The following is a 20,294-nucleotide window of genomic DNA, read 5'->3' on the forward strand; positions in this document are numbered from 1 at the left end:
ACAGCTTCTGCTGTAACAATAAACTGTAGAGGAATCTGAGCACCGTTTTTATTCTTTGTCTCGGTGTGCCTGCATCCTGCCCCTTTCCTACCTTCTCCGGGCCCAGCTCTCAGTCTCTTCTCCTAGTGACATAACCATGGGAAGGGCTAGTATAGCACAGACATTTCACAAAATGTGACTTCATAGTCATTGGCCATAGTCAGTAGAATGGTATTGTCCTTGATATTGATAGTATCTTCATGTCTTGTGAGAGGCGCTACCTAGAAGACTTCCATATCAGTTACTGAGAAGCAGCATAGGATTTCAGAGGATTACAGAGATTCATAGGATTACAGAGATGTCACCAATATGATCTTAAAGAAGGAAGGACAGAAAGCTGACTGAAGTGTCCAAGGACATCTTTTGACCACCTTTGTGCAGGATCCTCTGGGAGGTCACCTAGATTCCATTTTAGGTGGTTCAATAAATCAGCAGGCCACGCCTCATGCAGTTTCTAGAGGGCTTGTTGGGTCTCCAGTGGATCCCAGTGTGAAGGCTCCTTCAGGTGAGCCACAGCAACCAGGGCTTCCCCTCAGGAATTCCTCCTCCCATACCAATCCAAGAATCTGGGAGTTAATTAGACTATGTGTATGGTTCTCTGAGAAGGCTCTCAACAAGTATCAACAATAATCATGAAGAAAACTTCAGATATTGTGTGGCTGTTGCAGGCTGATTCTTGGGCTCTTGAGGCACAAGAAGGGAAAAGGAGAAGGCAGTTTATAGTACCATTGGCCAGAATACTGTGGATGGAATGTTACACGGTCATTTGCCAGATTATAGAAACCCACAGGCAATTATACGTCTCCTTTGAAACTGAGCTGATGACTAATGCAGCCTGACGTCTAGTGCTGATGTGCTGACGTGGAAGCAGGGCATGGAACATGCTCTTGGTTCTTGAGTATTTCATCACTCTCATAGGACCAAGTCTATTTTAAATGCGGCAGGCCAGGTTCAGAAGGGGTGAGGGCATTGGGTGACCACACACAGGGCAGGTAGCAGGTGCTTAATGTGGCATAATTAGAATCATTGGCCCAGCTAGCTTCTAGGTAAACAGAACACGAAGAAAAGGCAGAGAACTCCAAACAGCATCAGCCACAACTGCCAATAGCTGCTGCTGGGCGTTATGGAAGAAGGGAAGATGGGTCTTCTCAGCACATTAAACTTCACAGATAACACTGTTGTGTTAGCAGAATAATCTTTGGAAGAAGGAAAAAAGCTCATTCCTGTGAACCTATGTGGGTGGGTGTGAATGTGGCTGCCATGGGGACAGTGTGAAATGGGTGGTGACCGTGTGTGTCTTTGCTGTAGGTGTCTCTGTACACAAAACCCAAGAGTTAGGAAGAGGGAGAGATGCTCTCTGCTGGGAGCAAGGGAGAGGGGTTTGCTGTCCTTGACTGACCTCTCTACTTCTTGGTCCCAGACATTGCAGGCGAGTCCATGGGGACGCAGTGCCCCCCTGTGGTTGGCATGGTTCTTCCTAACTTTCCCCAGTTCCCAGTTCCCTTCCTCAGTCTCCCATTCTTCTTAGCGATTCTACTTCAGGGAGATAGGGAGGGCCTGACAACCACAATCGCAGCTCCTGCCCATTCTCAAGATCAGAGCTCAGAGGCTCAGAGAAGAGGAGGGGTGACTTCACAGAAGCTGAACCACAAACTCTTTACCTTTTGTTTCTGCTTCAGCCTTAGGACTCCTGTTTCTCCCTTCCTTTCATTCTCAAGGAATGTGTTTCCCTGACTTTAGGGGCATTAGTGCAAGATGGCTAAGAGAGGGTCAATGGGCAGGAGAATAAAACAGAAGAATACAGTGATGAGAGCCTTGAGGTGTCAGCTTGAAAACTGTGGAACTCATCAAGAGATGTTAAAGCGCAATTCTCTGAAGGTACCCAAACAGTGAAACTGTGGCAGGTGGGATGGATGTGAAGCTTTAGAACATTCCTTGCCCAGCTGCTGCAGGCTGGCTGTGCTCCTCTACCAAAGGCTACAGCTCTCAGTGGATGGCTCTCTGGAGTTTCTGTAACCAGCTAGCTCCTGGGGCTCCTCTCCAGCCCGGGTACCAGCATCACTGTTACTCAGCCCCAGGGTGTTGCACCAACATTTGTTGCCCTGTCCCAACTCTGCTCACACCTTCTATATACTCCCTGTATGAAACTTGCCTCAATTATCCAATGTGCTCTCTGCTTTCTCCAGAGACCCTAATATACAAGACAGGAGGTACCAGTAAAGTAAAGGTGGGGAAGGTTAAGACAGGAAGGAGAAGAGAATCTATATGTTGAGTTTTTCTTAGCATCACGGAAGCATGTGTTTGAAGCTCAGTTAGTTATGTGATCAAGTTATTTAACTTTGGAGTAATTTCCCTGGACTCACAATGGGCATAACATCTACCTGGCAGGATTGGGAAGGGGAGACAATGCATGTGGGAGCGACAGCAGAGTGCCTGGCACATGGCGGGTGCTCAGTGTGGAAACTCTATTATTACGACAACATCCTAGGCCCTGTTCTGAGTGTGTTACGTGTGAGTGTGCTTAACAGTGAAGGGAAGCAGAACAGGATGGTGCTTCAGGGAAATTATTTCCTGTGTCAGACGTTTTAGTTTGGTTTTGCCTTTAGCTTGGCTTTTCACTGACCCCTGGCTGTGTAAGCTGGGCTGGTGAAGAGGTTTACACATTTTAATTTGTGGGGAGGGGAATGGGATGGACAGAAGACAGAAACGAAATGAGATGAGAGTGTAACTCAGGAGACCTTGCCCGTGTTGAGGCCACTTGGGCTGCTACACTGAGTGAACACAAAGGGGCACATGGGTGAGCGTGCCTGAGCTCACAGGACACACCTTCCCTGTCTGTGTCTCCTCCGAGTCTGAGACATTCCTCCATCCCACGGGCCAGGGGCTGGGCAGCAGTCGTCCCACTCCTCCTCAATTCCAGATATCCGGTTTTTGTACTTGTGCAGTTTTTATGAGAAGCAACACATTGTAGGGTTACTCACCTGAAAGACAAATGGTCTGGGGGGAGGGGCCAGAGGCACAGTGGCAGGTAGGGCAGGCCCAAGGAAAGCCACCGAGTCATGGCAGAGCCAGGTAATCGCCCTTGGAATCTCTCTGGTGCCTTTCTCCCTTTCCAAACACACTGCTTCTTCTTCTTTTTTTTTAATTTAAAATTTTTTCAATTACAGTTGACATAGAACATTATACTCATTTCAACATGTGTACACATGGTGATTAGATATTTATATAGCTTGCAAAATCTAGTACCATAAACCTAGTACCCATCTGACACCATATACAGTTATGATATTATTGATGATATTCCCTATGCTGTACTTCACCTCCCCAAACACACTGCTTTTTAATTCCAAAGCATGAGGCAGCTGGAAGGAGACAGGAGCTCAAAGAGTAGTAATTGTGTCCCTGAGGTCACAGGGCTCAGTGTGAAAAACAGAAACCAGATGGAAGGAGGCTCCATGGAGCCTGATCTTGAGAGTCTGCAGGACATGTGGGTGGCTGATAATAGGTACTGGGAGTGGGGTGGGTGTGGCTAGTGTAGGAAAAAATCTAGATGCCCACACTTTGTTTTTACACCTCTTCTCTAAATGCTGGGAACTCTGGCTCAGAACCTCAGCACCAGTAGGCAAGGTGAGAGCTGTGGTTGGAATTTCAGCAATTCTGCCGTGTCTGTGGGGCATGGCTGCAAATGACAGAGTGGCTGGGGGCCCTGATTCCAGAGGAGGAGACTCACCCTTCCCACTACACGGGGCAGCTCTTAGGTAACCTGGAGGAATGAAGCATAGCATGGTTGAATGGGGAGGGGAAAATGGACATTTTATTACACATAGCAGCAAAAATGGAACAAGAGTCAAATTTGGAGTGGTGGTCTTTGTACCAATTCTCCAGAGTATAAGTACTCAGCCAAACATACACATCCTGTTCCCAGTACTGGATGAGCAGAGGCATCTCACGAGGAAAACCTGGGATCCAGTTCATGTGGATGATGCCTAGTGAACGCTGCTTAGTCTCAGCAAAGAAATGTCTGAGGGCCAAAGCCATCTGTGGGTGTCTGCTGGTGGTGGGAACACTCTTCTAGATGGATCCGCAGGAAAGTCAGGAACCTCTTAGGCCCACAAAGCAATGAAGGCCATGAAGGCAAAGCCAGCAGCTACACAGCCCCACTTGAGCAGAGGGCCCTCAGGACCAGCTAGCTCCTGGGGCAGAATTTCTAGGAAGGTGACATATAAGAAGGTGCCAGCTGCCACACCCTCTAACACAGGCTGGGCTAAGCCTCGGCCCCCTTCAGCATCTCCTCCAACCACAGCCAGCCCCAGGGCTAGGCCCAGAGGGGACATGAGAGCAAATGACAGTATGGAGAACACGGCCCATCGTGATCCAGTGCCTGTCTGCACCAGCCGCAGTCCTACCCCAAACACTATGAGTCCCTTGTGAGCCAGGACAGCAAGACAGAGCTGCACGGTGGCTGCTACTGTTGTCTGCAGCCCCACGGCCAGGCCTTCAAACACTGAGTGGAAGGAGAGTGAGAGCAGGAGGACGAGGGCTCGAAAGGGACTCCTCGAGGGTGAGGGTAGAGGTCTGTGACTGTGGAGTCCAAGGACATGAGCCCCACCCATCTCCTCCTCCTGCACTTTTGATCCTCCATCGGCTCCACGACAGCCCTGCAATGCCAGCGACTCCAAAAGGAAGATGAGGAAGAAACCCAGGGAGATGACGAGCTCTCCATAGGGATAGTCTGTCTGGGAACACAGAGAGGGGCTGTGGGTCGGGGGAAGGAGTGCAGTGCAGTGCAGTGGGTGGAGGTGGGATGGGAGACTGGAGAGAATGGAAAAGTGGGACTAGAACATTAAAAAATGGGAGGGGGGATAAAGTCCCGAGGAGATATGGACATTCAACAAGAATACCAGAGGGGGGAACTTCCGGCCAAGATGGAGGCATAGGTTGACACACTACCTCCTCACACAACCAAAATTGAGGACAACAAAAATTTAGAAACAAAAAAAAAGCCAGAACAGATAGAAAATTGAACTGTACGGAAGTCCCAACAACCATTCATTCAGACTGGTAAGAGGGACAGAGTCATAGGCTGGTGGAGAGGGGTCGCGGCAGGAAAAAACAGAGAATGGCTGACCTAGGTGCGCAGGGCACAGGCAGCGGCTAGCAGACCCTGGTGGCAGACCCCAGGTGTGGGCATGGGGAAGCAACGAGCAGACCCAGTGAGGCACGCAAGGAAGCTGGCTGCCTGCAGTCACATATTTGTGTGCAGATAAACCAGGTGAAAATGGGCAGAAAGATAGACCTTGCAACCCAGGGATCCAGTGCTGGGAAATAAAGCCTAAAAGCACTGATTGAAAACACTTTTGGAGGTTGAGGTGCCGGGAGATACTCCCAGCCTCACAGGAGAGTTCCTTGGAGAGATCCACAGAGTCCTAGAATGTGCACAAATCCACCCACCTGGGAAGCAGCACCAGAAGGGCCCGATTTGCATATGGAAAGTGGCAGAGGGGACTGAAATCCAACAGAGAGTGGAGCAAGCGCCATTGTTCCCTCTCTGACCCCGCCCCCACATACAGAGTCACAACCCAGCAACTGGGGTGCCCTGCCCTGGTGAATACCTAAGGCTCCACCCCTCATATGTAACAGGTGCGACCAGACCCCCCCACCCCCAAAAAATGGTTCAACCAGAAGAACAGATCAAAGCCCCAGAGCCAATACTTTCAAGCACCCAAGAGATAGCCAACCTGTCAGATGCACAGTTCAAAGCACTGGTGATCAGAATGCTCACAGAACTGGTTGATTTTGGTCACAAGTTAGATGAAAAAATGAAGGCTACACTAAGTGAAATGAAAAAAATGCACAGGGAACCAATAGTGATGGAAAGAAAACTGGGTCTCAAATCAATGGAGTGGACCAGAAGGAAGAAAGAAACAACCAAACAGAAAAGAATGAAGAAATAAGAATTAAAAAAAAATGAGGAGAGGCTTAGGAACCTCCAGGACACCTTTAAACATTCCAACATCTGAATTATAGGGGTACCTGAAGGAGAAGAGAAAGAGCAACAAGGGAAAAATTATTTGAACAAATAATAAAGGAGAACTTCCCCATTCTGGCAAAGGAAATAGACTTCCAGGAAGTCTAGGAAGCTCGGAGAATCCCAAAGAAGTTGGACCCAAGGAGGAACACGCCAAACTACATCATAATTACATTAGCCAAGATCAAAGATAAGGAGAGAATCCTAGAAGCAGCAAGAGAAAAGGAGACAGTTACCCACAAAGGAGTTCCCATAAGACTATCAGCCGATTTCTCAAAAGAAATCTTGCAGGCAAGAAGTGGCTGGAAAGAAGTATTCCAACTCATGAAAGGCAAGGACCTACATCCAAGATTGCTCTATCCAGCACAGCTTTCATTTAGAATGGAAGGGCAGATAAAGTGCTTCTCAGATAAGGTCAAGTTCAAGGAGTTCATCATCACCAAGCCCTTGTTATACGAAATGTTAAAGGGACTTATCTCAGAAAATGAAGATAAAAAATATGAACAGTAAAAATACAGAAAACTCACAGTTATTAACAACCACACCTAAAACAAAAGCAAACTAAGCAAATAACTAGAACAGGAACAGAAGCACAGAAATGGAGTTCATATGGAGGGATAGCAACAGGGGAGTGGGAGGAGGAGAGAGGGGAAAAAGGTACAGAGAATAAGTAGCATAGATGGTAGGAAGAAAATAGAAAGGGGGAGGGTAAGAATAGTATGGGAAATGTAGAAACTAAAGAACTTATGACACATGGACATGAACTAAAGGGGGGGGGATGTGTCTGGGAGGAGGTGTGCAGGAAGGAGGGGAGTGAAGGGGGGAATGGGACAACTGTAATAGCATAATCAATAAAATATATTAAAAAAATACCAGAGGGGCCAAGGGACACAGTGTCAGCAGATCTGAAATATGGGAATGCGATGGGGAGCACGTCTAAGGGACCAGGGAAAGAAGGAAAGAGTGAAGCAAGAGGTTTGTCTGGGGTTCCATAAACCCAAAAAGATTGGGTTGGCTCCTCCCTTCCTTAGTGTCTGAGGCGAGGAGCAGAGGGACTCCCAGTATTCCTCACATCCTTGCCTCAAAAGGGCCTGGGTATGAGGAGTCTCTGGTTCTCCTCACCCTCCAGGTTGGGTGTGGGAAATACTTACATAAGCTGAATTAGCATCACCAGAGGAATAACTCTCATTCTCTGTCCTGTTCTAGGGAGAGAAAAGCAGAAATTAGTTGAGGGATGGAGCAGCTCAGCTTCCTGTCCTCCAGCTCCACTGCTTTCCTTAAAGCTCAGTGTGACCTGTCTTCGTCATTCCGCAGAACACAAGAGCTGTCATCTTCCCTACCAGGCCACCCGTGTCCTTGGCTCCATCACTTTCCCCTTCTCCCCTTGGTTCTCTCATCATTCTGGCCTCTCAGCCCTGCTACTCAGCTGCTCACCTGCATCATGAACTTCTGGATCTCCAATTCAATTCCCTCCAGGGCCTCAGCAGTCATGTGCATGAGCCCCGCACCCAGGAAAACACCAGCAGAAATGCAGCCCAGGAAGCTGAGGACCCGGCGGTGATGACCTAATGAAAAGCAAGAGTGACAATGCAGCAGGCAATGAGTCACTAAATGAGATGGACACAGGTGACTAAAGAGCAACAGGCAGCACCCAACATCCAAGTTTGGGGTGGCAAGAGGATCAGAGCAAGGTGTCAGGATAGGGTGACAGGGTTGAAGTCAGACTTAGGTTACAGGGCCAAAGACACAGAAGGGCTATACCTGTGGCTGCCTCAATCTGGAACCATTTGAAGCAGATGGGAATAAGGCCACAGACGAGAGTGAGAGCCAGCAGGGCAAATAGGCAGCCAATTTTTACTCCTATTAGTAGTTCCATCCTTGGGGTACAAGATGAGGCCTCAGATGACAAATGGAGTTACAAGCTTTGGAGCAGAAGTGGTGCCTTGGGTGGTCAAAGCTGCGGTGTCCACTCCCCAAGTTTCAGGAGGCTATTGGGTCCTGTTTGATGCTGCCTCTGCTTACGCAGCCTTGCACAGCTGACTGGGGCCCTGCCCCAGCCTCCTGCCTGCTGCCAGTGTGAAGGCCCCTCCCCTGGCTCACGCCCTCCTGATCTTTGAAACTAGAAACTCCAGACTCCCTGCCAGGCACAGCCCTGTGCTTGGTCTTCTCTTCAGTTCCCTGAATAAACCAAGGGCTGTGGACTGTTTAATTCATGCCTGGGGCTGGTCTAATCCAGTCTGTGGTAGCTACTTTACAGGTATTTTGTGTTGGGGATAATCTGGTCCTGCTTCAGGACACTCAGGACATCTAATCTAAACCTTCCATACCCTCTCTACCCAACCCAGGTCTTGTAGGTGGCTATGCTGACACCTGAACCATACCCTTTCAGAGGGGATTTGGGGCCTCCCGGGGGTAGGAAGCAGGTAGGGCTGAGAGTGTGCTGCTGCCATTCTGGGAACTAGTACATGAGGGACTCCCCTTTCCTGTAACCCCTGAAAAATAGCTCCAGGCATGGAAATGTCTAGTGAGGCATTGAGATTTCTAGTTTGACAACACTGATTCTGTTACCATTTCTGATTGTGCCTATTTCCTGATGCGTATTGTGGGAGAGAGACTGTTTTAATACAATGGGACCTGCTCTAGCTCTGAAACAGCAAGGCCTGGGGGAAAACAGAAGTGAACCAAGCAAACTGAAGGCAAAGCTGCCTGGCCATACGGGGGTGGAGATGGAAGATACAGTCCTGAAGGGATCAACTCTTTTTTTTTTAATATATTTTATTGATTATGCTATTACAGTTGTCCCATCCGCCCCCTTTACTCTCTCTACCCTGCACACCCTCTCCTGCCCACATTCCCCCCTTTAGTTCATGTCCATGTGTCATAAGTCCACAGAAATGGAGATCACATGGAGGGATCAACTCTTGGGGAAAACTCATGAGGCAAGTTCTGGGGGAGTTGATGAACCCTGAGACAGATGAAAGAAAAGGACAGAGGGAGAAAAACCGGAGGTTAAGCAGCTGCTGGTCCCCTATGCAGGTGGCCTGAGAACCTTGAGACCCGTTGAGCCAGTTCTCAGTGCTGGGGGCAGTTTTCCCCAGGACCCCAGATTACTTCCCGGTCTCTGGTAGAAGGAGCAGTGTTCTTACAGGAGAGGGTGAGCTTGAAATTTGTGTGGGAAGAAAGGCGTTGCAACTCTGAGGACTTGCTTCATTACAGCTGGGATGACTGACCTCTAATAAGAATCATGAGATCCATTTCCACTCTTTGAAAACTTTTAATTATTATTAAAACCTCAAACAAATGCAGGCATATAGGGGTACCAGCACTTCCATCCTGGATACCAGGTAGCTCTAGTCTTGGCAGGCAGGCATGATACAAGAAAACTCTTGTTACAGGTCCTTGTCAACTCTCAGGGGGATCTTCAGCAGGGGACGGAGGAAGCTCAGATGGCATGGTCACAGGTAAAAGATCGCCTCAGGAGCTGACACGGGCGCAGCGATACAAATCCCTGTGAAATAGAGAAATCAAGGTGGGCTGTAGGTTCCTACCACTTCCCCCTAATTTTGGTCACAGCCTGTATACCTGCCGTGCCGGCGAGCTGTGATCACAGCATGCTGCACGTGCCCATCTGGACAGCACAGGTGACAATGCACATGGCGTGGCCGTTTAAGGACAGGCTGAGTGATCTGGGGCCAGCGAGTGGCCTCCCCTGGAGACCCACGGGCAAGGATTACCATCGAGAACTTTTCCTCCTTTGGCTTCTTGTTCTAAGGTAAGGATAGAGAGACTGTTTGGGGGAGAAAGATATGGGAAAAAATTTTTGACCCCATTCCTGCAGCCCTTTTCATATTCTGTGTCATACACATTCAGGACCTACAATCTCCAGGCTATTCAGTGAATTTTCCAACTCTTCCCACCGGTGATTCATTTTCATCCTGCTTTCCCAAGCTATTTCTCCCTGCTATAATATTCCCAGAATACATACCCAGCTGAAGGGGATGGGATGGTAAGCCTGGGAAAAGCTACAGGCCAGGGGCTTAGAGGCTGTCAGCTGGGGACAAGCAAGTTCATGGAGACACTGTAAACACATAAAAAAAACATGAGGTAAGACAAAGAACCACAGACCATAAAACTGAAAAACTGAGAGTGGCAGGGTCAGGAAGGGCTAAGGATAAGGGAGCATAGGAGCAGGGGGCAGGGAGAGCAGGGAATCCACAAACAAGAACTCGGATAGGGACACAAAGCAGTGGAGGGTGGCTTAGCTTTGCCCTCTCACTTGTTCTGGACACAGCTGAGCTCAGAGCTTTGCATGCTGGGAAAGGTAGAGGTAATACTCCCTGCGGCAAAGACAAAACCAGGTCGAGGGTCCAGAGGTGACTTCTCCCTTCCCTGAAATAAAAGGAAATTAAAAAACAAAACTTTAATCTGGGCCTGAGGGGTCTATTCTTATAAATTAATCTCTGCATTCAGTCAACTGAGGACTCCTTTAACATTCAATCCTGGTAATTTTTAACTCTATTCTTTGAGTTAAGCTGGCTGCTTCTCTAATACTCAAAACAAAGAACTCTTTGCAGCAGGAAAAGGGCAGGAACTTGGCACATAGGATGGCGCTCTCCTTGTCAGCAACTCCACTCTCAAAAAACCCCACTCCAGGACAATTAAATTCAGGATTATACACTGGCTCATATACTCCCAAAGAGATCAAGTTTTTGGCTCAGCCATGTCCTAGGTCAGGGGTCAGCAAACTATTTTTTTTTAAGGCCCAGAGAGTAGCCAAAATGTGTTTCTGTCCCAACTACTCAACTCTGCCATTTGTAGTGTGAGAGCAGCTGCACACAACAGACACTCACATAAGCCCGGCTCACACACACACACAGGTGGCAGGCCAGGTTTGATCCATAGGCCCCAGTTTGCCAGCCACCATTCTGCATCATAATGACTTTGTGTGCCTACTTTCCTGAGACCACCCTTACCTTTGAATGACAGTCTTTTCAGTTTTCAAGAGAGTAACAGTAACGGTAACAGAAAGGTGGGGAGCAGGAGGGCGAGAAGGAGAAAGAAACTTACCTTAAAGACCAGGTCCCTGGCTTCCATGAGAAGGCGGTGCCCTGCTTTTGTTCCACTCTCCACCATATCTGTTCACAAAGGGAGAGTGAGCAGAAGCCCTGAATTACATGAAAACATATGAAGGGATCCAAAGTTTTATCACCCCAAAGTTGCCTTTATGAAATATTGATTTTAAGCTATTTTTTTTAAGAAACAAAAGACTCAGAAAGATCCTTTGACCCTCTCCTTTCTTGCCTAAGAGATTTAGATGGAAAGGCCTACTTTAGGAAGGGAATCTTAGGATATTGCCTTAGCCTAAAAATTTGAATTAAGTATGATAAGTAAAAGGGGTTCAGGTAAGGATCTGTTAGCTGCATACTCCCTGTGTCCCATTGTTTCTGACTTGTCTAGCAACAACATGCCTGCCATGTGTGCTCTGCTCTTCCTCAATGACCTGTAAATCGCCCATTCACACTTCTAAAGTCTAACACCCATTTCTCCACTTTTCTCCTTTGTCCAAAATATCATATTTACTCAGTGTTACCTCATCGTCTTTTGAATTATTATGCATATGTGATTTCCCCATGTGCATATGTTAAAATTTTGATTTTTTACTTTCTCCTGTTAATCTATCTGTATTAATTTGATTATTGGCCCAGCTAGAAGGTTGGAGAAAAAGTATTAGATATTTTTATCTCCCATGCATGAATGTCAGTAGCTCTGTAAGAGTATTCACAGATGGAATAGCAGTCCTAAAGAAAATCACATTTTATGTGAGATGGGGATGGTGATTTTGAAAGAGAAACAAAGGATTCTATGTAGGAGGAAAAATGATCAAGAATGAAGACAAGCTCCAATGTAGAGAAGGAAAAGCATAAAAACTGTGAAGCTGCTTTAAAGCTTGAAGGGAAAAAGCTATTTCTTTCTACTCACCAGAAAATCACTTGTTTGTGCCACAAGGTTTGGACCACCTCAGCACGGTCAGCCTTGCTGGGCAGTTCACTTAGGGAGAAGGCTGATACCACCACACTGAACTGTACCTGAGGACCAAGACAAGGAACGTGACAGACCCACCATCACCCCCTTCCAAGAGTACGGTGAAGTTCTAGCTCCCTAAATTTCTTCTGCAGTCTTTTTTTTTTTTTTTAAGATTTTATTTATTTATTTTTAGAGAGAGGAAAGGAGGGAGAAAGAGAGGGAGAGAAACATCGATGTGAGAGAAACATTGACTCATTGCTTCCTGCTTGCCGCCATCTAGGGACCTGGCCCTCAACCCAGGCATGTGCCCTGACTGGGAATCAAACCAGCAACCTTTCATTTGGCAGACCAATGCTCAATTCACAGAGCCACAGCAGCCAGGGCTCTGCTGTCTTTTATCTTCTAACATTCAATGCTGGGTTGCAAAGCTGAGGCCACAGTTTTCCGTCTGCCAAATTCTACATTTAGCATACTCTACACATTGCCACTTGCCTTGGGTGATACTGTCTGAAAAAGGCCCTTGGAACATATGGGCCTTTTCCATATTCTAAACCACCTGTGGAGGAAGACAGAGATGTGGCAACTATCAATGTATAGGTATAAACTGAAGGAATAACCTGATAAGAAACATGGCCCCAAGAATAAAAATGCTAGGTAAGAGTGAGAAAGGTGGATGAGGGAGTTCAAAATAGGTCCTTCCAAGATGAGCCACTTCGGCTTGTGGATTTTTTTGAGTGGAAGGCACTCAAGAATCTGTGAGCTCAAGAAAAACTTTTGCCTCTCCTTTAAAGAATTTAAATTGGGGGTCATGCCCATAATAAGAATTACTACCAGAAATAACTTTTTTTTTATGACCTATGTATAGGACAGGGCAAACTTTTAATTACTGAACACCTGCTGTTTTTGTCTGAGAAATGTCCTCCTCCCCTCTTAAGCCTCAGGACACCTTATCTCATTCTTTAGCTGTTCATTTTTACTTTTCTGTCTGAACTTTTTCTGTTTGTGGGGTTCCAGTACATATGTATGTAAATACATTTTATTTTACTTGTTAATCTGCCTCATGTCAATTTAATTATTAGGCCAGCTGATAGAACTTAGAAGGATAGAGGAAAATTTTCCCACCCTCACAAGGGTAAGTATGTATTAAAGACAAAGAGAGAATATTGGGTCACCTGTCATGTTAATCTTAGCCAACCTATCCTCTTGAAAAGTGCATCAAGTTGTGTCTTTAAGAAAACTTTACTGAGCAAGATTAGGCACTGCAGATCAGGATACCATTTTTTTTTCTCTTACTGCTGTGGTTTCCTGGGAAATATTGGGTTGCTACTGCTTTGAGGGTCCAGGATGAACCCAGCAAGAGTGTGGTTCTCCTGAGGATGTAAGTGGTGGGTGCAGAGTTGATTACCTGGGGTGGCCGGAGATAGCAGCTGAAGGAGAGCCTGAATCCTAACAAGAGCAAAGCTACTGCTTGGATAAAATAGTACAGCATTAAGGCCAAAGGGAGAGACTTTGACCTCTGTGCAGGTTTGGGGTAAGACTTATACAGTAGGTTATAAGCATGTTTGGATCCCCAAGTTTATGAGACTTGGTGGTAAAATTGCTGTTTACAGGAGCCATGGAAGACTGACACACAGAGCCAAATTTTATAAAGAATAGCATAAGTAGGTATGAAGTTTACATTCAGATTTGTTCCGTTTCTCTTGAACATAAGATGCTTTAACAGAAGATGCTTCTAGAAGGTAGTATTTTTTTTTTCTAAGCAACCTGGTTAAACTCAGAAAGTTACATATAACAACTTGTAGTCATAAATAAAGTGTGTTGCCTGTCTTTCCCCCAAGGCTACTGTAAATAATGGGTTTTCAATGAAATTCTCAATAACTATTATGCATTATTAAAATGACCCATTTTATGAAGATAAGAAAGTTGTCATGCTAAATGACATACCTGAGTTATAAAAACAATTGAGGGTAAAGTAGTCTTACAAATTGAGATGTGTATGCTTCCAGATATATGAATTAAATCTCTTTGAAAAATTAGAAATGTAGATTTAATTTTGGAATCAAAGAGCAAGGGGATTTACCCTGCCCCCATTTCCCTCTGAATAATATTTAAATTAAATGTGCTAAGTTGGTGTATTATTCTCTTATCCATCTATTGGTTTGGAAAGGGCTTGAAAAACTCTTTCCAGACATTACACTAATGACCATAATAAAATTTCCCAAATCTTGTCTAAGTCTGAGGCTGCTTCCAGCAAAGGGTATGGAAGGGAGACGAGACTCCTCTATTAAGGCCCTAGGTTTGAGGATTCTCCAGTGACCCCGTGAAACAGTTCTGAGAACTGCACAGCAGTTTAGGACGTTTTCAACTTTCCTTGCCTCTCTGGTTCACTTGGGGCCAGGACAGCATTTCAGTCTGATGATTCTCTCAGCCTCTACCTGCTCCTTTCCCACTTTTTCTTCTATCTTGGCTTCTGTTTTTCAGTCTCACACATGACTGAAGCCATGAGGGTAGATTAATTATTGGAGGACAGTCATGGAATGACGAGACATAAGAGCCAATGAGACATACTTACAGGGCATGAATACGCAGGCAGTGAGCTGAGAGCATCAGGGAATAAAACTAAAAGTTGTGGTTAGATAAGCTGGCAAACAACCAAGGAAAGTAGTGTTTCAGAATGAGCCATTGCTGAGTATGTTTCATTCTTGAGTTTTTCTAAGCATGATGGAAGTTTAAAATTTGCCATGAAGAAACAAGAAGGCTTCTGAAACTAGAGAAGAAAAAAAGAGAAGAGCTGAGGTCAGGAATAGTGTGATTGGCTTTTTAAAATCTCAATACTTAAAGACAAGACAAACAATTAATTAAAATAAAAGTAATATCACAATACATACATGTACAAAATCATTATGTTTTACACCTTAAACTTATCCAATGTTATATGTCAATTATATCTTAATCAACTTGGGAAAAAATTGTTCATGTAAAGGGAACTGCTTGTGCAAGAGCCCTGGACAATGCATTTTCTGTGAGTGATAAATAAAATAAAATAAAAGCAATAGAAAAAATATATTTTACTTGTTCTAACTCATAGAAATAAACATTTTTAAAAAACTGATTTACTGCTAAGGAAGGGCCCCCTGTTTTTACATTACTTCCACTGCTTTCCATATACCTTTTCCCTCATTATCCTTATTACATAGTAAGTATTATATGAATATCATACAATATTTATATTGTTATTATTACAGCATTTGGCAAATATATCATATAGAAGTTGTACAGGAGTACAGATGGATGTGTAAGAGGGTGCAGCCAGGAGGTCCCCAAAAGAAGGATTTGTAATGGGGTCCAGATCTCAGGGTGTCCAGGAGCTGTTAAAAATATGGGATGTCCTCACCCTCACAAGTCTGAACTGGTGGATGGGACACATGGAGCAGGGCCACTGAGAGCTGTTTTGCATAGCAACAGTTTTGCAGATAACGTCTAGAATGGTCATTTAACATATCTATAACCTTTAACTGGTTTCATAGATACATTAAATAGCTATGGCCTTGCTTTGAGCCAGGGAGAAGGGAGTGACTTCCACTCTGGATGTAACTGGGAGGCAACTCCCCCTGGTTACAGAGCTTGCATAAGAGCTTGGAGATGATTGGTTCCACACCACAGGGTCACACCTGCCTGGACTTACTATGGCAGCCCAGAAAAGTTGGAAAAATATGGGAATGCTGGCAAGTGTAGCCGATTGTGGGAGGAGTTAGAAATGGGGCCGCAGAGGAAGATTGGTGCTGGGATTTAAACCGAGGCACAGCAGCCATGACAAGAAGAACCACATGGCTTTGGCAGAGAATCACCATGCAGCTTTAGCAGGGGAGAACCATATAACTTTGGGTCTTCCTTTGCCTCAAAGCTTAGGAAACAGGAAAGCAAGATGTAGCAGTGATGCAGAGCTCTCTCTTAGCAGTTCAGAAGAATGCAGGAGAGATGCTGCGGGAAGGAAAGGGGTGAAAGGACTCTTGCTGGTGGGCCATGAGAAGGTGCCATGTGGTTTTGGATTAAGAACTGGAGGTCCTGGTGACACAGCTGGTGGTGCTGGGAACCGAGGGAGGCCTGCCAGCCAAGCATGGATTAATGGGAAAAGTTGGGGGCTACTTGAGCCATGGACTTCTATTTCTTTTTCTGAGATATGGTACCCCAGACCGGGCAAAGGGGGGAAGGAAGGACTGTGTGTGTTTGTGGGTGTTTTAAGGGACTTTAGGATTTTAATGAAGACATTAAGTCATTACTCTTAAGTCTGTATAACTTTTGAATAAATAATTCCCTTCTTTTTGACCTATCTCTAACATGGAGAGCTATAATTCCCTGGCAACAGGCAAGGCAAACCTAGTATAGAGGACCCCAGGAGAAGTGGGGGTCCATTTGGTAAAATTGTGTGACCCCTTCTCCAGTGGCCAATCAGGGAAAATCATGAAAGACCACATGTGCAGTAGCTTTAAAGTAATACAACTACTTGCACATGCTCAGTAAAAGCCCACCAAAACTAGCTAGGAAGGATCCACCCTATAAGAATAGAATCCCTTCAGCCCATGAGGTCAGTTTCTGCTTGGAGTTGGCCTGCTCCCATGTTCTCTGCTATAAACTCTGGGTGTTCAGTTCAATTTTTTTGTCCCAATCACCAAGAACCTGGTTACCTGTGCCCACCTGTGACAGATGGATAATATGCTTGCCCTAATCATAGGAATTAATATAGAAATAGTTAAACTAAAATAAAAATCTATGCAACATGGACAAGAGTAGAGTTATTGAAAGTTACTTTAAAGAGGGAAAAGGGTTGCAAGATCACCTAAAGAAAAAATATGTCCAACAGAAATGAAATCAGCAACAGAAGTAGAAAAAGTATAAAGTCACAGGGCTCAATTATTCTAGTGCTTAAGAAATAACCAGCAGAGAGAGGCCTGTTATAGTTAGCATTAAGTGCCAGCTTGCAAAGGCCACACTCAGACATTTGGTCAAACACTATTCAAGGTGAGCCTGGGAGTTTCTAGATGAGAGAAACTTTTATTTTTTTTAATCCTGGGCTCCTTTCATTCAGGCCCTGTGCCAAGAGCTGGGGATGGCAGTGGGTCAAGAAACACACACTGTTTCTGTCCCCATAATGCCCACTGTCAGGCAGAGAAGAAAAAGAATTAAGCAATCACAGTCAAGTGTGATGAATGTTATACATCAAAAACTGGATTTCACTTTTGTTTCTTCATGGTAAAGGTAATTTTTTTACTTTTGACTTTAATAATTTTTTATTTTTGAATTGCAGTTGACATATAATATTATAGTAGTTTCAGGTGTATAATCCAGTGATTAGATATTATATACCTTATTAAGTTACTACCCTGATAAAACCTAGTACCTATCTGACACCATACATAGTTATTACAATATTATTATATTGGCTATATTCCCTAGGCTGTACTTTTTACATCCCTATGACTATTCTGTAACTATCAATTTGTATGTCTTTTTTTTATCCTCACCTGAAGATTTGTTTATTGATTTTAGAAGAGGTGAAGGGAAAGAGAGAGAGAGAAACATTCACGTGAGAGAGAAACATTAATCAGTTGTCTCCAATACATGCCCCAACTGAGGACTGAACCTGCAACTTAGGTATGTGCCCTGACTGGAAATGGAACCCATAACATTTTTTTGGTGCACAGGAAAACGCTACAACCAACTGAGCTACCTGGCCATAGCTGTATTTCTTAATCCCTTCACCTTTTTTACCCAACACCCCAACCCCTCTCCCATCTCAAAGAAGACCCTTAAAATTTCTCATAATACTGTTTTGGCCATAATGAACTGTTTCCTTTAGCTTTGTTTTGTCTGGAAAACTCTTTATTTCTCCTTCAATTCTAAATGATAGCTATGCTGTGTAGAGTAATCTTGGTTGTAGGTCCTTGCTTTTTATCACTTTGAATATTTTATGCTAATCCCTTCTGGCCTGTAAATTTTCTATTGAGAAATCAGCTGACAGTCTTATGGGAGCTTCTTATTGTTAACCAATTGGTTTCTATTGCTGCTTTTAAGATTCTCTTTGTGTTTAATCTTTGGCATTTTAATTATAATGGGCCTTGGTATGAGCCTCTTTGGGTTCATCTTGTTTGGGAATTTCTGCACTTCCTGTACTTGTACGTCTATTTCCTTCACCATGTTAGAGAAGTTTTCTGTCATTATTTTTTTTATATTTGTTTTCAATTCCTCACTCCCTGTCTCCTCCTTCTGGTACCCCCAGGGTGAGAATATTATACACTTAAAGTTCTTCCAGAGGTTCTTTATACTATCCTCATTTTTCCCATTATTTATTTATTTATTTTGCTGTTCTGATTGGGTGTTTTCTGCTTCCTTATCTTCCATATCTCTGATTTCATCCTCTGCTGTTGATTCCTTGTAACATATGCTTCATTTCAGTTAATGTATTCTTCATTTTTGACTGGTTCTTTCTTATATTCTCTAGTTTAGTTTTTATGTTTCCTATTTCTTTGTTGATGTTCTTACTAAATTCATCCACTCTTCCCCTAAGTTCACTGAGCTTAGTGTTTTGAACTCTACATCTGGTAGACTGCTTGTTTCCATTTTGTTTAGTTCTTTTGTTGGACTTTTGTTCTGTTCTTTCATTAGGGCCATGTTTCTTTGTCTTCTCATTTTGACAGCCTCCCTTGTTGGTTTCTATGTATTAGGTAGAGCTGCTACATCTTCCGGGCTTGGTAGAGTGGCCTTATATAGTAGGCATTCTGTAGGTCCAGTGGCACAGCCTCTCTGATTACCTAAGCTGGGCACTGCAGGTGCATTTCACATGTGGGCTGCATATGCCCTTCTGTTGTAGTTAAGCCTTAATACCTGTTGGCATGGCAATGGGAGAGATTTGCCTCTAGGCCAGTGGGCTACAAGGACTGACTGTGAACACTGTGGAGGATCAGCTATACAGGGGCCAACCCCATGGAACAAGACTTATTTCAGCAAGGCTCTGGTACCCATTGAGTCTGTCCCTTAAGTATGTCACTTGTTGAGAAGGCTCTGGGGCCTCCGGCAGGCACAGGTCAAGGTCACCTACCATATATGTCCTGCCCAGGGTCACCCAGCATGAACTACAAAGTCATCTATAGATTGTTGCTACTTGTGCTGGGCTTGGAGGTGCCCAAGAAAGGCCAAGCTTTGAACCAAGGCCAGCTGCTGTCAGTGCTAGGCCTGGAACCACTTAGCAAGAGGAATGAGTCACACTGAGGCCAGATGCTGCTTATTTGAGAGATTTTAGAAAAGTCCAAAGCATAAGTCATGACAGGCTGTTTGTCTGGAAAAACTACTGGAAATAGCTTAAATGGGCTTACATGAGCTCAAGTTAAGAGGGCAGAGTCTTACAGAATCACTAGGATGGGATCAGCAGGGTTAACCAGGTTGATGGAGTCGATATGGTGCCTGTCTGCCAGCTCTGTGGTTCTGTTGGGGGAGAGCTCAGAAAAGGAACAATGGCCTCTGCTAGCATATCTGTCTTGGAGAAAGCTACCCCTCCAGCTCTCACCTGGATGCTATACAAGTCAACTTCTCCCTTTATGTCCCTGGTGCTTTTGGGGGTGCTGCTCTAATACTGGAGCTCAGACTAAGTGAGTCTGAGTAAGTCTGTGCATGGGCCCTTTAAGAAGAATGCCCTGGAATCTAGTAGTCCTCTGTCTCACTCAGCCACAATCCAGCTGGTTTTTACAGCCAGAAATCGTGAGGAAATTTTTTCCTGGCACTGGAACCCTGGCTAGAGGTCTGTTGTAGAACTGAGATCCCTTGTCTGAGTGTAACATTTAAATTGGTGGAAAAAAATAGCCTTCTCTGATGTGGGTGGACCTCATGCAATCAGTTGAAGGCATGAATAGAACAAAAAGACTGCCTTCCTTTAATAGGAGTCAGCTCTTCCTGCCTGACTACCTAGAGCTGGACATTACCTTTTTTCTTGGTTTTGTACTCAAGCTGGAACTTTAGCTTCTGGGTCTTTAACCTTCATGTTTTCAGATTGGAACTTATACCATACAGCTTTTTATTTCTCAGGCCTTTGAACTTGGGCTAGAACTCATATCATCAGTTCTGTGTCTCCAGCTTGCTCATTACATATATTGTATATTTTCATCTCCCATAATCACATAATCATGTGAGATAATTCCTTATAATAAATCAA

At 44.8% G+C, this 20,294-nt stretch overlaps 1 protein-coding gene and 1 long non-coding RNA gene across 3 annotated transcripts; both read right to left on the reverse strand.

Moving 5' to 3' along the window:
• Positions 1 to 3,844: 3,844 nt before the first annotated feature.
• On the reverse strand, positions 3,845 to 8,074 carry LOC123820488 (zinc transporter ZIP2-like). 2 transcript variants are annotated; one of them, XM_045841242.1, is made up of 4 exons: positions 7,829 to 8,074; positions 7,502 to 7,632; positions 7,219 to 7,269; positions 3,845 to 4,775 (listed from the first exon to the last, which is right to left on the reverse strand). In XM_045841242.1, exons 1-4 carry the CDS (start codon positions 7,941 to 7,943, stop codon positions 4,143 to 4,145), a joined length of 930 nt encoding a protein of 309 aa, XP_045697198.1. In that variant the 5' UTR covers positions 7,944 to 8,074; the 3' UTR covers positions 3,845 to 4,142. The 2 variants fall into 2 exon arrangements, with proteins under 2 accessions (XP_045697198.1, XP_045697199.1); XM_045841243.1 differs by having other exon boundaries at positions 4,364 to 4,771.
• A 1,446-nt stretch (positions 8,075 to 9,520) lies between these two features.
• LOC123820508 lies at positions 9,521 to 10,144 on the reverse strand. The gene is made up of 3 exons (XR_006785979.1): positions 10,053 to 10,144; positions 9,650 to 9,834; positions 9,521 to 9,575 (listed from the first exon to the last, which is right to left on the reverse strand). It is a non-coding gene; the product is annotated as an uncharacterized LOC123820508 (long non-coding RNA).
• Positions 10,145 to 20,294: the final 10,150 nt, after the last annotated feature.

Source organism: Phyllostomus hastatus, unplaced genomic scaffold (genome assembly GCF_019186645.2).
Source record: "Phyllostomus hastatus isolate PE091 unplaced genomic scaffold, TTU_PhHast_1.1 phas_contig_348, whole genome shotgun sequence".
Taxonomy (NCBI): Eukaryota; Metazoa; Chordata; class Mammalia; order Chiroptera; family Phyllostomidae; genus Phyllostomus; species Phyllostomus hastatus.

What these genes read in the sequence shown, in the direction of transcription:
- LOC123820488 (XM_045841242.1), bottom strand. Translation starts at nt 7,943, where the DNA reads ATGGAACTACTAATAGGAGTAAAAATTGGCTGCCTATTTGCCCTGCTG. An exon ending in TCCAGAAGTTCATGATGCAG is followed by an intron (nt 7,270 to 7,501) that starts GTGAGCAGCTGA and finishes TTCTCTCCCTAG; the next exon opens with AACAGGACAGAGAATGAGAG. An exon ending in GTGATGCTAATTCAGCTTAT is followed by an intron (nt 4,776 to 7,218) that starts GTAAGTATTTCC and finishes CTGTGTTCCCAG; the next exon opens with ACAGACTATCCCTATGGAGA.